This window comes from Bombina bombina, chromosome 2 (genome assembly GCF_027579735.1).
Source record: "Bombina bombina isolate aBomBom1 chromosome 2, aBomBom1.pri, whole genome shotgun sequence".
NCBI classification, from domain to species: domain Eukaryota; kingdom Metazoa; phylum Chordata; class Amphibia; order Anura; family Bombinatoridae; genus Bombina; species Bombina bombina.
Window position 1 is genome coordinate 446577362 of NC_069500.1, and position 19176 is coordinate 446596537.

The 19176-nt window shown below is 34.5% G+C and overlaps 1 protein-coding gene across 1 annotated transcript in view; it reads left to right on the forward strand.

Annotated features, from left to right (window-relative positions):
• The window catches only part of TTC28 (tetratricopeptide repeat domain 28), a 951873-nt gene that overhangs the window by 488436 nt on the left and 444261 nt on the right, over positions 1-19176 (forward strand). The window contains exons 4-5 of the mRNA XM_053702081.1: positions 10041-10313; positions 12113-12243. Coding sequence (XP_053558056.1) covers positions 10041-10313; positions 12113-12243 — 404 coding nt within the window. The remainder of the gene's footprint in view (positions 1-10040; positions 10314-12112; positions 12244-19176) is intronic.

Genomic DNA, 19176 nt, shown 5'->3' on the forward strand with positions numbered 1-19176 from the left:
TAGAACATTAGCAAGAAATGGCAGGTTTAGGTTTGTATATGTATTTATGCAGAACTGAGCAAATAATAGTTGAACTTTGGTGACTAAAATTCCAAACACTTGCCCTGCAAGAAGCTATATTAATATAATACTAAGAGCACTGAATAATTCTACTTAGTAGAATTGTATCACTTTGGCCATTGTCATTTTGTATGATGCTTTTTTTTGGTCATATCATTATTCTTATTATTATTATTTTATTTTTTGCATTTGGAATAACGGTTACAATATATAGAGTTTAAGTCAGTGAAAAGGACGACTGGATATCCATAGCCATGTGTATGTCTGCCTGAACCATTTATTTTATCTAACTGCAGTACAAACATGATTAATATGTTCACAGAATATGCTGTCTCATTTCCCAGCAATACTCCTTTATATTGAGGCCACATGACACATTTTTTATGAGATGCACTGTATTGTACAACGTCTCTGGTGTGTTTTCGGTGTCATGTATTTCGCTGTACTACAAACTAATCCTGATATAAATCTCTGGAAATTGACAATTACACACACATATATATAAATATAAATATATATATATGTCATATATAAAATTATCCATTCACTAGCAAACATCTACATGTAGCTGTGTATAATGACATATGTAAAGATTCATACATTCAAACATACACACATCCAGCCATTGAAACACTAATAGAGCCCAATTCATATCCATATACTGACAAACACTCATTGATATACACTCTTACAAATCCAAATAGTGAGATTGATAAGCCGTTACAGACCCCTCGCAGTTTGCTCTGAGTAATATTTTCTTCTAAGTGTGGAACATTAGAATGTTAAATATTTCTAGTAAAACACATTAAAATATATAAAAAATGTATAAACATAAATTTTCATGTTTTTAAAGATATATGAATGGAAAGGGCTCCAAAGTGTATATAGATGTCTATATACGTGTGATTGAATAGTAGTAGTGGTTTCTTATGAATTCTTTTAGGAACCTTGCATAGCTTATGGATCAATAGCAGATTTGTTTAAAAATAGCCCTCCATTTAATTTAGTATATTAACATGCCTCATGTTTATAAACAATGATAAATATATTCATGCATTTGTGCAAATTTACAAATCCATACAAAGGGAATTATATATTTGTGTATGTGCGTGTATGTGTATTTGTCAACTTGTGCCAATGTGTGCATCTTTTTAATCTATGAGGCCTACTTATCAAGCCATCATCTTACTTGCATTCGACGGAACCAAAACGCTCGCCTGACATTGCCTAACATCGCGGCCGCGGACCTGAATACGCTCTCCATGTTTAACAAAAAAGCTGTCAAAAAGCTGCGGACTGTTGTTAACTAACAGTCATCGATCTCGCTGCTATTCTGCTTTTTCACAGCTTTATTTGTATACTGTCACTAAACACCGCCACTATACTAAAATGTTTAACCCCTATCCCGCCACTCCCGGACCCCGCCGCAACTAAATAAAGTTATTAACCCCTATCCCGCCGCTCCCGGACCCCGCCGCAACTAAATAAAGTTATTAACCCCTATCCCGCCGCAACTCTAATAAACTTATTAACCCCTATTCCGCCGCTCCCCAACACCGCCGCAACTCTAATAAACTTATTAACCCCTATTCCGCCGCTCCCGGATCCCGCCGCAACTATCTAAATGTATTAACCTCTAAACCTCTGGCCTCCCACATCACTAGCACTTACTAAACCTATTAACCCCTAAACCGCCAGTCCCCCACATCGCCGTAAACTAAATTAACCTATTAACCCCTAAACCTAACAACCCGCTAACTTTATATTAAATATTTACTCATCCCTATCTTATAATAAATTTAAACTTACCTTTAGATTTAAATTAAACTATATTAAACTAATAATTAACCTACCCTAACTGTTATACAAAAATAACATTAAACTACATTAAACTAATAATTAACCTACCCTAACTATTATATTATAATAACATTATGTAGGTGTCGGCAGTGTCGGGGCTGCAGATTAGGGGTTAATAAGTATAATGTAGGTGGCGGCGGGGTAGGGGGCGGCAGATTAGGGGTTAATAAGTATAATGTAGGTGGCGGCGGTGTAGGGGGAGGCAGATTAGGGGTTAATAAGTATAATGTAGGTGGCGGCGGTGGCGGGGTGGCAGATTAGGGGTTAATAAGTATAATGTAGGTGGCGGCAGTGTAAGAGCGTCAGATTAGGGGTTTATAAGTATAATGTAGGTGTCGGCGGTGTCGGGGTGGCAGATTAGGGGTTAATAAGTATAATGTAGGTGGCGGCGGTGGCGGGGCGGCAGATTAGGGTTGTTTAGACTCTGGGAACATGTTAGGGTGTTAGGTGTAAACATAACTTTTATTCTACAATAGGAATCAATGGGATATCGGGCAGCAGCGAACATAATGTTTCACTGCTTTCAGGCTCCCATTGAATCCTATGGCATCCGCCGCCTCCAGGGCGGCGGATTGAAAACCAGGTACGCTGGGCCGGAATAGTGGCAAGCATACCTGTTAGAAATTTGTTAGCTAGCAAAAGTAGTCAGATAGTGCCGAATTTGCATTCGGAACATCTGTAATGACGTAAGCATCGATCTGTGTCGGACTGAGACCGGCGGATCTTATGTTACGTCACTAATTTCAATTTTTGCCGGTCTGTAGGCTTTGATAACTAAGAGGAATGAGGCTCGCCACAATTACACGGCGGAATTCCAGCGTATTTGCGGTTGACGGCTTGATAAATAGGCCTCTATGTGTTCACATATAAATTCAAACACTGAATACACAAAGATAAACACATTTGCACTAACAGATCCACACACACTGACACAGAAACAGGACCACACACTAACACACATACCATACACAGAGATCATATGAACACAAATCCACATATGGGGCACATACAGGACCTCAGACTATCGGCCAGATTACAAGTGACTTGAGCGTAAACTTCGCTTAAACCTATCGCTTGCGCGCTAACCCTACAGGAGTTATTCATATTTCAGATTCCAATATTCTTCACATACAGAACCATGTAATTTTTATTGTAAATAGCTATATATTCATATAGCTACATATACCTATACCTGTATATATATTCCTATAGATATATAGGTATAGATATCTATTTTACATTAACATTATCATATATATATATATATATATATATATATATATATATATATATATATATATTTAATAATAACAATTACATTATTTTCTATGTGAAGAACATAGGAATGTAAAATACGCGTAATGTGCATCGGGATTCGTGATTTAGGTCTAACGTGGTTTTGAGTTAGCGCACATGAAAAATTACTAACTTCAATGCACGTTATTGAAATATGAAATATAAAATATTACAAAATATTTGTATAATAATTTTTATCATTATTTTTATATTTTATATTTAATATTTCAATAACACACATTGAAGTTAGCCATTTTTCATTTTCGCTAACTCGCTACTGCGTTAGACTTAAATGGTGAACTCTGATGCACATTACACATATTTTACATTCCCATGTTCATCACATAGAAATTGTTTTAATTTGTATTATTTTATTATTACATATATATTTCTATATATATCTGATAATAGTAATGTAAAATATATATATCTATACCTTTATATCTATAGGAATAGATATACAGATATAGGTATATATCGGAATAGAAAAACAGGTATAGGTAAATATAGATATGTATAGTAATATATATTTACATTAAAAAAGTGAAGAACATAGGAATGTTAAATATGTACAGCAAATATACTGTAAACACAAATAAATTTGTACACAAACACACACACACACACACACACACATATATATATATATATATATATATATATATATATATATATATATATACACAAATTTAGACATGTAAATCAATGTTTATATTCATTATAGTCCTTTGCAGTCAAACTCCTTGACATATTCCATATAGCTTTAAACCTTTATAACTTTTTTTAAAGTTGTGTTTGAATATTTTTTATCAGATAGTGTTTGAGTGTAACTGTATTTTTTAATGTATTTGTTGTGTTTAGTGCAACTTTTTTTAATGCTCTACCCATTACACAAGGGTTTAAGTTTAGTTTAACATTTAATCTATCTCATAATATTCACACATTGGCACTTAAATATAGTTCATTATATTACGGCTTAGTGGGATGCATAGATTGGCACACTGATCTACACAATGGCACATAGTCACAAAGGCAGAGTAAAGCAATAAGACACACATAGATCATATATTGACACATATGCACATACAACACAAACACCACATTAAAGGAACATGAAACACACATTTTTTTATTTTGTTATCCAGACAGAGCACACAATTAAAAAAATTTTTTTTACAAAAATTCCAGTTTACTTCTATTATCAATTTGCTTTGTTCTTATGGTACCCTTTGATTAAGAGATACTTAGGTAGGTAGTGTGCATATATCATGCATGTTTCTAAGATTACCTCTGTGCTTTTTAACAAAGGATACCACAGGAACAAAAAACATTTGATAATAGAAGTATAATGAAAAGTTGTTTAAAATTACGAGGTCTAACTGAATCATGAAAGAAAGAAAAAATTGGGTTTCTTATCCCTTTAACATTCACATAAGATCTACATGCTGGGGCACACAAACAAAATCACCCTTAAGTAGACACAATGGTAAGCGGCAACATTTTGTTTGCATAATATAAAACAGTAATTTAGTACACACCCCTAATATAATGTATTAGTCCTGCTAGGGTGCACATATAGCTTAATTATAGCTTTATATTTGTAAATACCAATGAGAGCATTAGGCTTAATGACTTGTGTATGACTTCACTGTGTCACACATATTATTCTCCTAGGAACAACTCCTTCCACTGGATACTTTTCTTAATAGCATTTACAAGTTAAAGGGACATGACAGCCACATTTTTTCTTTCATGATTTAGAAAGAGAATGCATTTTTAAACATCTTTCTAATTTACTTCTATTATCTAATTTATGTTATTCTCTTGATATTCTTTGCTGAAAAGCATATCTAGATATGCTCAGTAGCTGCTGATTGGTTGCTGCACATAGAAGCCTCGTGTAATTGGCTCACCCATGTGCATTGCTTTTTCTTCAAATAAGGATATCTAAAAAAATGAAGCAAAATAAATAATAGAAGTAAATTGTAATGTTGTTTAAATTTGTATGTTCTATCTGAATCATGAAAGAAAGATTTTGGGTTTAGTGGCCCTTTAATGTTGGTACACATAGAATATTACAAAACTATTGTATTCTAGTTTTCCTTTATCTCTATTTTTATTTCTATCATTCACCCAGATTAACAAATTATAGCTTAGCATAATTCTCCATTTATTGGTATGTGCTAACATGCCCACAAGTACTGACACAGAACTACAGAAAACATAGACTGAGACCTACAAATTGACACACAGGGACGCAACAAGATTTCAATGGGCTTCAGGACAAAGGCGGTGAAGAGGCCCCCCATTTCAACAGTGCCTTTCTATGTGTTTGAAATCAGCAGAAGCTGAGCCAGTAGCCACATAGGAGCAAGGGGAGATGCTTCTTTATAGCTGTAAGTCATCCTTCACCCTTGGTTAGACGTCTGCCTCCGAAGATATGTACTTGCACAGCCTTTCTGTACAAATGTGATTGCAGGTCTTGCTGTATGGCCACACTGTAACGGTCATCTTGGAAACCCTGCCACCATATTTGTAAAGGCAAATCCGTTCACTCTCCTTACACTGTGAGACCTTTTTTGGGGGGAGCACAGAGGGGCTAGACATGATGCAGGTGGAGCCTAAGCCCACTGCCCCAGTAATGAAACCAATACTGATTACAAAGCCAGATGGGCCCCCTAGATGTGCAAGCCCAATGTCAACTGAGACCCCTATAGTGATGCCCCTGCACGTACATACACAGATCCTTGCCCTTACATTTTCAAATGCTCACATGCTGCTAATTGTCACTAAGATTAATAATATGCAAAAGCCAACTAAGCCCAGAACTATGAGAGCAAAATTTAAAAGAATAGCAGGCCACCATATGGGACTGAGCTGTCCTACTCACTTGGATCTCTTATGATTGTTCACAATTCAGTTGTGTGTAAAGTACTAAGCTGCAGTAAAAAAGAGATGAATTTTAGAAACATCAGTGCAGGGCGTCATTAAAAGAAGAGGTAGAGGCAGCATGTGAGTGACATAAAACCTACATCTACAAATAGAATGCCAGTCACCGACTCATATGGACACTCACAGGATGATGTAAAGCTATACCAGAGGCAGATGACACAGATCCACTCATATTCATTTTATCTTTGCAGGTTAGTGACACAAAATGAACTTCTGTGCTGCCACTCTTTCCACATAGCAATCCAGGAGAAAAATGAGAGGGGAAGAGGAGCTGTAGTGGGGCTAAATACCCATTTGGGTTCATGGCAAGATACATATAGCTAATAGCAGACAGTTTGCCTTTGAAAGATGTCTGCAAAATGTAACTGGGATGTAGATCCTAATTTTAATGTGGTCTTCTAACATGGATATGCAGCCATAACTTACTGCAAGTGCATAAGAACTATATCTAAATATACCTATTGTACTAAAGTATTGGATAGTATTGGATAAATTATCCTTGAAATGTCACCATTTTAATCCAATTTAGAACAAAAATATTATTGGCTTTAGTGCGTAGTGAGATTTTTTTCCTCAAAAAAAGTCCCTGGGCTATTGAACCATATGTGTCATTTTACTCCGGTGTCTCTTCTCAGCAATATGACCTGTGCTGAATGCTTTTGATAGATTGGTATCTTACAGACATCATGCAGTGCCAGATGGATAATGTTGGACAGTGAGCCATAACTTGTTATTTAAGTGATTTCTAGAAAGTATGAATTCACCTTAAGTCAATAAATGAACAGAAATGCGAAGACAGTTCAAAAAAGGTAAAGTAAATATTTAAGTGTGTTACAATGACATAGTAGTTGGGTTTTTATTTTATTTCTATTGGCCAAGTAACAAAATTTGAAGCAGCTTTTTAATGTAAAAAGGAAAATGAAATGCAATTTAAAAATTTAACATTTGTTATAAGCAATTAACTATAAAATATTTATTGTAAACTGTTCTTGAAAATTACAGTGATTCTTTACTAAAATGATTGAAAAGCAGAGTAATTAGTGTCCACTGAAAAAAATTATTTCTATATATTTGTTGAGTTTGATAGTAAAATGCTAAGAAAATGACTATATATAATTCAAGCCATTTTAAAAAAAAGCCACCCATTAAGATATACAGTTGTATGCATGATTAGTATCACCATAGAGACAAACTGGCCCACCATAGCACAGAATAGCGTACAGACGCAAACAGAAGGCATATATTGACAAATTAACCAACAGTAAAAAATGGCTACAGTTCTCAAAATGTGTTTATTATAGAGAAAGTTATATAATACAAAATATAGACAATGTTTATTTCTCGTTATATTTAACATAATTGTCTCATTAAGCTTGTGTGGTTCCTTTAGCACTTTTGAGCAGCAATCCTTTCAATTATAGCTCAGGAAGAGACTCCATAATGCAGAATAGAACATTATTCTTTTCTATTCAAACTGAAACGCGCTGCTTGCTTCTATTTTGAGTGTAATAACTGTGTTCAGTAGGTAAATAATAATTACTACTATTACTTTATTTTCTAGGGCGAAAATATTTAGCAGCACTTGATTAACGGGATAAAATAAATACAGAGTATATAATGATACATATTATACAAAAGCAGTTAAGTACAGTTCTGTGGTAATTAAAGATAGCTTAGACAAAAAAACGATAGAATACCTACCTACATGCCTTAAAACAATACTGGTAACTAAGCGACTATTGTGATTTGGGGGTTAAATCCCATGGTTCCAGAATCAGTGTCTGTTATCCCCATAAACTTTAGAAACAATTTCAGAATATTGACCCCAGCCTATAAAGCAGCAATAAATGTCACACCCAATTATATTCCTTATTTTTCTCTAAATACTCCTTGAACTACCCTTTTTGATCATCAACCTACAAACTGATCTCTGAAACTTCTCTTTGGAACTCTCGACCTTGCTCCATCAGACTATTTCACAACTTGCTTTACAGTAGCTTCAGTCTTTCTCTCCTCTCAAAGTTCCTCTTAATGCTAACCAGCAAAATAAATCTGATAAACTATGTCACTCCTTCTGTCTCCTCATCCTTGAACCTATAGAGCTGTAAGCTATAAATGCTGTAAATTCCCCCTCTTGTATTAGTTTGTTTTGTTTAGTCTTTTTGTTTTGCTTTTTTACTAGGAAAAATAACTGCTACTCATGTAATAATAATATATGTTTTAAATATGCAATTTAGTAATCTAGACTACATAATTACATTCTCTGTGCACATGTGAAAGAAACTTGGCCACCATATTGAATACGGAAAATCCAATTTATTTAATATGACTACAGAATATCCCCAGCATGAACAAAGAACAAATAACTTGGAGCCTAAACAAGAGAGCAGGAAGTGCCACATAAGGAACTATGGAGTTGTGGTCAATTCAACAATTTAGTAGTGTTACGAATTATGCAACTAGAAACGTTGTGTGGTACAGGGAGAAGCCAGGCATTAAGATGGAACATAATCAAATTTTGTAAAAAGATGGGACGTTATGCAGTAATTGAAGCTGTAAAAAACATAAAAGAAGAAGATTGAATAAGGATAAAGACATCTATAAAGTGACTATGGGTAAAGCCCTTGACACCTGACAGAGTACAGCAAAGAGGGAGGAAAAATAGAAACATAGATTTTTGAAGGCAGATAAAAACTAAATGCAAAACAAGTCTGCTCAAATTACCTTTAAAGTATAAGCCTAACTAGTTTGTAGGATAGCCTTTTGTGTATCCAAGGCATTCTGAAGTTCCCCCAAAATGTTTTTTATTTATCACCTTTAATAGAAGTTTATTCCATGAATCAGCCACCCTTTCTGGAAGTGCTGCTGGAAATTAAGAAGACCATTTGTTCTAAATTATAGGTGAGTCCTGGAGAAGAATATTAGAGAGTGCAGAAATAAGTTCTGAAATATGCATTCCTATGTGTAATACAATCATAAAAGCATTTCTAGTGGAGCACATGGCAGCAACAGACACATTGACCTGCTGACTACCTTTGACTTTAGACCAAGCTGAGATTGTAGAATTTTTGCAAGACTGGAGGCCAATGTCCTCTGATCGCTAGGTGTCAGTGGGAGAGATTAAATTACAATGAGAAAGTTTCTATTGGTTTTATGTATATTTACTAACATTACATATAGGAACTAGCAAGTAAAATTAATGGACCAGTCACATAGTTTAATTTATGAGTCAAGCAAATGTGAGTGAATAAGAATTATCCAAAACATTAGTAGTCAGAAATACAATTGTTGCAGCTATTTTATTTGAAACATGTATTTCATTAAAGGGATACTAAACTCAAATATTTTCTTTCATGATTCAGATAGAGCATGCAATTTTAAGCAACTTTCTAATTTACTCCTATTATACATTTTTATTCGTTCTCTTGCTATCTTTATTTAAAAAGCAACAATTTAAAGCTTAGGAGCCGGCCCATTTATCTTAAAATTGCATGCTCTGTCTGAATCATTAAATACATTTTTTTGGATTTAGTATCCCTTTAATGTCAATATGCTGATGCATCTCCAATTCCTTTGGAATTCTACAAAGTGTACACTAACATTGGACACCTCCACATGCGTTTTTTTTCTGAATAAAAGACCAATTGAAGAGTTTTTCTAATTGATCAGGCCTCCCCATTTTTAGCAAATCCTATGATCTTATATTCAGTCAATAGATGACTAATCCCTAAGGTTCTACATCCATAAGAATGTATCACAGATTTGAAAGCTGCCTTATCAACTGCTTGAAATATACTCTGTATTTTAGCTTCAATACTACGTGCCATTATTTTGTAAAATGAATCAATTTTTACTACTTTTCTTCCCCTTAGAATCTCTGGAACCGACGTATCAGCAACTCCAAAAGATGAAGCTGGACAAGAGCCCTTTTGTGGTGGTGTCAGTGATTGGGCAGGAATTACTGACTTCAGGACATCATGGTGCTTCTGTGGTTGTGTTAGAAGCTGCACTGAAAATAGGAACTTGCAGTCTGAAGCTGAGGGGTTCAGTGTTTTCTGCCCTGAGCAGTGCTTACTGGTCGCTTGGGAACACAGAGAAGAGTACAGGATATATGCAGCAGGACTTGGATGTTGCAAAGACTCTAGGTATAACCACAAGTGGTTTGTCTTGAGCTATTTACATTTCACTCCTTACCCTGCTGTTTTCCAGAGGTTATGGCTTCTGTTAGTAAGTTCAGGCATGTGCAATATATAGAATTACAGATTATTTTCCCCCAGCTATAGACTGTCACCAGCTCACTACAAGCATTTAATGGAAGCTTAGTTATTCTATTAATGTCTTTATTTGTAAGCTCTATTGTACATTTCTAAGTAATATAAATAATTCAGGTAGCCCTTATTTTTATATTTTATACAGCAAAAGATTTCCAGTGAAACACATTGTACCGCTGCTACATAGCAACTTAAATGTTTTCTGGATATAGTGAGGAGTTAAACAACTGCAAATCAAGGCAAAACTGTCATTTAACAAATAAGTTAAATCAGAAGCTTTGCTGAAAGCGTTTATACTTCATGGCTACCTGTTGAAGTATAAAGTACCATATTTATATGACAGTCATTGTAAGACAAGTGGAATAACTTGTTCAAACATGAATCTTGTTTTGGGTTCATTGATATGCTTCACAGATGAAGGACACCTATCAATTTCTCCCCTCCCAGTGCATTCCTAGCTATGGCTGGTTTACACAGTGAGGGATTTGTGTTGTTGTAGTAAAGATGGTGTATTATTGTTGAAATAAGGCCTTGCCAATTACTTTACAATAGTAATATGCCATACATTGAGTAGATAGTAAAATCTAACCATGGATATCTCATAACTTCAAATGGTTCAACCATATTTCTTAAAGGAACAATATACACCAATTTTCATATAACTGCATGTAATATACACTGCTTTAAAGAATAATATGCACAGATACTGTTATAAAAATCCAGTATAAAACAGTTTAAAAACTTACTTAGAAGCTCCCAGTTACACAAACAGGAGCAAACTGGAGGAGGTATACATCAGTATACTCCTAAAACGTTGGGGCTTGGTTAGGAGTCTTAAAATCAGAGCTATGTTATTTAAAAATAAGCAACAAAAAAAACCCTCATGGGCTATATAAATGGATCATCTGCAAAACATTTATGCAAAGAAAAATCTAGTGTATAATGTCCCTTTAATATAGATTTTGAATACCACTTAGTCATTTTTTCACACCACTACTCAACCTTGTGGTTATGTAAATAGCATTTAAAGCTGGTGCGTTTCATACTTATGTGTTGCAGAATGTCACCCTCCAATGACCCACATCAATGCAATTTTGGTGTGCTAAACCATTAAATAGCATTATAATGTGTTAGGTCTGATGCCTGTCAAACAGATACTGTTGAAACATATAATACTATCCTTACGAAAATCATTAAGACATCGTTATTTTTTAGCCTACAATCTAAACGGAACTGCCTATGTTACCTTATTCCATACATTTTATATAGAATATCTTCCACTCTTTGAAAATTATCATTAACTACTGATTGTCACAATGATAATGAAAACAATAGATGGTTGTTATTAGAAGTAACATTTAGCCAAATAGAAAAAATTCACATACAATCTTGTTATTTCATTATAGTCTGAATAATTTTGAATGCAATATTACTCAGATCAGATTGTTTCCTTGGGAATTTTATTTTATTTTTTTATTTATCTGTAATTAAGCATCTTTGATTTGATATTTTCCTTGGCATAAACTTGACTTTGCTTATATGAAACATTGTTATAATTTAGTATATTTTTATTAAAACATACATGAGTCTTTTTATTAAAACATACATCTGTCTGTATATATATATATATATATATATATATTTGCTTTTAACATTTTATCAATATCATTTAGGTGACCAGTCGGGAGAATGCCGAGCCTATGGGAACTTGGGGTCTGCATTCTTTTCCAAAGGAAATTTTCGGGAGGCACTTACTAACCACAGACAGCAGCTAGTTCTCGCCATGAAACTGAAGGAGAGAGAGGTAAGTGGCTAATATTTGTTAAACTTATATCAATTGAAAATCATTTTAAACCCTATACAAATAAAGCAAACATAAAAAGGAATGCATTCATTTGTTATAAGTGATCTAATTGTCAGTGTTATATAATAATATAGTAAAAGATCATTTCTAACTAAATGATAATGTCATTTTATTAGTATTGGGTATTTCAAAATAATATGTCATTGTCTCTGTAAGCTGTGTAAAAGATAAATTGCTGAAGTATCAGGTGTAATTTCTCTCCATATATTTTATATCAGCACTTGTCACAATTTGATTTGTAGCACTCAACCAGGCCCTTATATGTCATAGACCAGCGAACAGCCAATTCCTCTGTATGTCGCCTGGAGAGTTGAGCACAGTCTAGAGTCCATACTGTTGCATGAAGTTATAACTAATCTACAGCATTCATTGTACTTAAAATGTGACTAACATCGGAATTAGCACAAATAAATATGGCTGATTTATATCTATATTTTATTTTCAATTTCTATTTATAATAAAGGGGAATCAAGGTATATACTATGTGGCATTTAGATAATCAGATTCCAAGATTTGTAAAAGCTGATTCAGCTACTCTTTGATAAATATTATATAGGATTATAGGATATTGATGATTACTATTATATTTGTATTTAAATAACAAGAACATAATGTGATTTGCTATTGTAAGAAAGGATAAAATAGTCCAAAATAAAGAAGTTGAGGGTCCTGTCTGTATTTAGGATATATAGCAATGTTTGTTAAGATACAACAATGTTTATATTTCTATAGTGAGAGACTGTAGCTTTCCTTCTTTTTCTCTTTTTTTTAATTTGCTATTTATATGTAATGATGTTTTTGGTTTTTTTTTCTCTCTCTTGCTTATAGCATATGTACTGATCTATAGGTTGCATGAAATAGATTGTAATATTATTGTTCTCTGGCTTTGAACCATGTACTTTCTTAAAGGGATCGGAAAATCAAAATTAAATTTGAATGATTCAGATAGAACATGCAATTTTAAAGGGACAGTCAAGTCCAAAAAAACTTTCATAATTCAAATAGGGCATGTAATTTTAAAACACTTTCCAATTTACTTTTATCACCAATTTTGCTTTGTTCTCTTTGTATTCTTAGTTGAAAGCTAAATCTAGGAGGTTCATATGCTAATTTCTTAGACCTTGAAGGTCGCCTCAAATCTAAATGCATTTTGACAGTTTTTCACCACTAGAAGGCGTTAGTTCATGTGTTTCATATAGATAACATTGAGCTCATGCACGTGAATTTACTGAGGAGTGAGCACGGATTAGCTAAAATGCAAGTCTGTCAAAATAATTGAAAGAAGGGGGCAGTCTGCAGAGGTTTAGATACATGGTAAGTACAGAGGTAAAACGTGTATTATTATAACTGTGTTGGTTATGCAAAACTGGGGAATGGGTAAATAGGTAATTAAGGGATTATCTGTCTTTTAAAACAACAACAATTCTGGTGTTGACTGTCCCTTTAAGACAATTTTAAATTCACTTCTATTTTAAAATGTGCTTCGTTCTCTTGGTATCCCTTATTGAAAAAGAATACACACATATCCCACACTAGTAGGAGGTAGCTGCTGATTGGTGCCTGCACACATGTGTCTCTTGTGATTGGCTAATTAGACATGTTCATCTAGCTGCCAGTAGTGCAATGCTGCTCCTTCAGCAAAGGATAATAAGATAATGAAGCAAATTTGATAATTGAAGTAAATTGGACAGTTTTTTAAAATTGTATGTTCTAATCTTGAAAGACAATTTTGTGGATTCCTGTCCCTTTAACTCAGTCTGTTAATGCTTAGAATATGCTTTGCCTCCTAGTCTCTGCCTTGCCTTTAGCAAGTTTTGCCACGTTATTAGTCGATTTACATAAGTAATATTCGATTCAATGCATGATTAAATAAATCACATGTTGGAAATAACTGCTCTGTCATAAATGAATGATATCAGTGACAATGGTTTTATAAGGTTTGTTGGGCAAAACTGAAACATTTAAATTGCAATAAAAGAAGTTCTTAACCCTAAATAAAACATAGCACACGTGCATTTACTTTACATAACACTGTTACATGGTGTTACGTTTAATGATATCTTCAATGCCCCAGCTAAAACATACCTCTAATGTCAAGCACAACACATGCAACCAACCAATCAGAGGAAGGCCCATATTCGTGCTCCACATTTTAGATTAAATTATGTGTTGACTATTAACATTTTCATGTGTGTGTAACAATCCTATTTGTTTTTTTTACAAAACTTAGATTAAAAAAACAGAAGAAAATAAAAATAAATAATTCAAGTACTGAGCATTATGCAGCAAATTGCATTATTTTCTATTATCAGAGAATTGGGTTATGCAATTCAAAGGTAGTTGTTAGGCTGCACATGCATGGGGCTTACATGGAGAAGCAATACTGCGTAGTACACTTATCACTGTTCCAGGATGTCTCTTAAAAGTTATAAAGGACAATTTACCCAAAACACTTTCTCTCCGTCTATTTGTACCCAATGATCCATTTTACTTGCTGTAGTGTATTAAATTGTTTACAAACAGCTCCTTAGCCTTTACAGTATATTGGCATTTGAAATAGCTGTAGTATCTTTACCTATACTGACAGTTTCTATACCTAGGTATAGACTCTTGACAAACTATGTAAATACAGCCAGCAGAAAAAATTACACTCACAGTGGGAGGTGGAAGAGATAAAGCTCTAATATGTTCATTTTTCAATTGTTCTTTCTAAGTATTATACATAGACAGAGATAAGAAAGGAAACGATAAGATAAATAGATCTGATCTGTCAGCAAGCCAATCCTATTTTGATGGGCTGAGGTTTCAAATAGCAAATACAGCTATTTATTTTGCAAAAGAAGCATAAATAAGCAATTTATCCTACATTTTATACGCTGCCGCTGGAATAACAAGTCATGTTGGCGCTCTACAAATAACCGATAATAATAATAATAATGGGGAAAACATTTAGGCAAAAACAATTTTACATTGAACTGTTCCTTTAAGATGTGAAAGAAAAATGTAACTTTCCCACAAAAATATTTGAAAGTTTGGGCTTCTATAACTGATAGCTTGTTACTAATAATAATAATAATAATAATAATAATCTTAACAGCACAATTACCAGTTTGTAATATACAAGAGGGTGAAAAAGTATATATATTAATTACTATTTACTAGTATCTTATTTTGTATGTTAAAAGGGGCTAAATTATTATAAACAAATATGATTTAGTATAAAAAAGCCCTTTTTTCTGAAGGCACAGTAAATAGCAAAGCAGAAGGGGCATGATTGCATTAACTGAAAGCTGAAACCTCTTCACAGGCCCCTTTAGTTATTTTCCCTGTTAATTATGCACAAGTCCTCACTAGAACCACACAATCTCTGCTAAATACTCCTAAAATGTAGTCCTGGGATGTACAGCTATTGCTGCTGTCTTCATGCTCCCTAGATACACTATATGCTAAAGGTATAGGGACACCTGACCATCACACCTATATGAGCTTGTTGGACATCCCACTACAAAACCATGGCCATTAATATGCCCCTGTGCGCCTATAACAGCTGCCGCTCTTATGGGAAGGCTTTCTACAAGATTTTGGAGCATGTATGTGGGAATCTGTGCAATTCAGCCACAAGAGGATAATGGACAAGAATGTTTGGCTTGCAATCAGTGTTTTAATTTCTCTCAAAGGATTTAGGTTAGGGCTCTAAGCAGGCCACTCAAGCTCCGTCACACCAATCTAATCAAACCATGTCTTCATGGACCATGTTTTGTGCACAGGGGCACAGTTATGCTAGAACAGGAAAGGGCCTTCCCCAAACTATTGCCAAAAAGATGGAGGCTCCCAGTTGGCTAAAATTTCTTTGTATCCTGCAGCGTTAAAATTACCCTTCAGTGAAACTAAGGGGCCTCGCCCAAACCCTGAAAAACAGCCCCGACCATTATCCCTTCTCTACCAAACTTTACAGTAGGTACTCCGCATTAGGTAGTGTTGTCCTGAGATCTGCTACATCCAGATTCTTCCATCAGACTGCCAGCTAGTGAGGCACGATTCATCACTCCAGAGAACATGTTTCCACTGCTACAGAGTCTAGTGGTGGTGAGCTTTACACTACTCAAGCCAATGATTGCCATTGCACATGTTAATGTGAGGCTTGTGCACAGCTGCACACCTATGGAAGCCCATTTCATTAAGCTCCTAATGCACAGTTCTTGTGCTGATGTTGCTACTAGAACTGGAACTCTGTAGTGAGTGAGGCAACAGATGAAATGCGATTTTAAAGCATTGCACACTTCAACACTCGTTGAACCTATTCTGTGAGTGTGTGTGGTCTACCACTTCTTGGCTGGGCTGTTGTTGCACCTAGATGCCTCCACGTCACAATAATAGCACTTATAGCTGACTGGGCAAATTTCATAACCTGACTTATGGCAAAGGTGGCATCCTATGACAGTGCCACCTTTAATGTCACTGAGCTCTTCAGTTCGACCTATTGCACTATCAATGTTTATCTATGGAGATTTCATCTGCTGGATTGTATGCACCTGTTAGCAATGAGTGTGACTGAAACACCTGAACTCAGTAATCAGTAGGCACCATAAAGTGTATGTCAAAGTGGCACAATTTTATTTTTAAGGCCCCAATTAAAGGGAAAGACTGGGAAAAAATAATGAACAGTCCGAGGCTTAAAAAAAACGATATCTGTGTCATTAATCATAATGTTTTAATTCACTGTATGTTTGTCTAGTATTTATTATTGGTAGAGATAAATAATTAAAAATAGGGTAAGTTGTTTAATAATGAGGGCCTCACTAGAAGCCTTATAAATCTTAAGGAGATAGTAATATTATTTCCCATCTGGACAAATAATTAAAAATTATTGACAACAAACAGATATTAAGTTTGTGTGAAAGTTGAAACTCTTGAAATCCCTTTTTGGATATGACCATCGGAAATTAGTTTTGGTGACTTCATTTTGACCGCAAACCTTCCTAAAAATGATAAATGTGTTGTCATTGGCACACTTAACAGACATTTTTATAGCATACACATTTTCTTCATGGTTATAGCCCTGCTGACTGATGGCAGTTCTATTTCATTCCTGTATTTTATGCCGGAATAATGAGATAACTGTTTAATTTACCTTGTTATTACATTAAAACAAATCATTGTTCTTCTAACCTTTGAGAAACAAAAGGGGTAAGTTGTATTAAGTTTCCTAAGCTGGAACATTGCTCTGAAACTGAAGCATTGCATCATTTTTATACAAATCATGTGTATTAGTGTTCCAGATTACTTCATTTGTATCAATAACACTATATGTGAATTAGTTTTGGGATCATTTTAGGGTGGTTAGAATTGGCTCTACAACCTTGTTTTCCAACCTTGGTACTTGTTGCACCACAGGGGGAACACAGGAAATAGGCTGTGGGTACTGCAGTTTTTTAATTGTGAAACATTAAAGGTTAGATTACAAGTGGAGCTCAAATGATTTCTCGAGGGTTTTAGCAATTGTCTGCGCTCCTTTTTAATTGCGCTGATATTACAAGTTGAGCAAAATCTTTACGCTTGAATCATTACCGTGATCTCAGAGCTGTGGTTAACTGTTATTCTGAAAATAAAAAGTGTCACAAATCACATCAAAAATACATTACAAAGTACAGTTACACTCATAATAACTCCATCTAATAGAAAAAAAATTAAAAAAAATATTGCACAAAAAATTTATAAGGGCTCAAAGATATGAGATCTCGGGTGTTAGAAAAAAAAGCCGCCATAGGACTTTAACATAGAGATACATAGATATACATTGCTAAGTGGATTGTAGCCCTATGGAGTTAGGTAGATGAAACCATGTTAAAGCATATTTATGCAATATTTATATTTTCATGTCAGGTATGCGCATACAGTATGCGATCATGTATGCGCATTTTACAGTATGCATTTGGGTATGCGCATATTACCAACAAACATGCTAAAGAACATATCGGGTTAGCGCTAATGAGAATATATGATGGTGTTTGCGCGAGAGTGGGGTGTTAGGTTTTTATTTAATTCTGATTTTTGCAGTAGTTGGGTTACCGCTAGGGCAATTTTTTTTTTCAACTTGTAATATCAGCGCAACCCGACTAGGGCAAAAATGAAAATCCTTGCTGAGTTTTCGCTATAGTGAAAACGCAAAGTACCGCTCCACTTGTAATCTAGCCCTAAATCAGTATTCTAAAAGGTTTAACTTGGTTTCCATATGATCATTATGCAGTCCTTAATGTAAAGTATAAATCTCACCAAGGTTGAAGTAAATAAGAAGTAGCACTGTATTAAGAAGTGTAATTAATTAAAACACTTCATATGCCTTTTCTATGTGCTGCTATATATAATCATCCACTTTGCAAGATTAATGCTCACTTAATATTGTTTGGTGATCTCAGTGTCTCCAGTTAAGGCATCAGGAAAGCAGTCACACTGCAACTCTATTTGTCACGTATTCTCAGCCTTGTTCTCATACTGAAGTCGACAGCACTTCTAGATAGTACTGATGTGGTGAAACACAATAAGTACTAGGCAGTTCTCCTGTACCCATTCCTACTAGTGTCTGCTTTAATGAGTTTTTGTATTCTCTTGATACAGTTACAGCTAAAGTAAGCAACCAATCTACAAAAGTCTTAAAGGGACAGTCTAGTCAAAAATTTACCTTTAATGATTAAGATCATACTTTTATCATCAAATTTGATGTGTTCTCTTGGTATTTTTTGTTGAAAGCTTAACCTAGGTAGGCTCATTATAAGCCCTTGAAGGCCGCCTCTTATCTCAGTGCATTTTATTAGTTTTTCACAGCTAGACAAAGCTATTTCATGTGTACCTTTTAGATAACACTATGCTCACTCC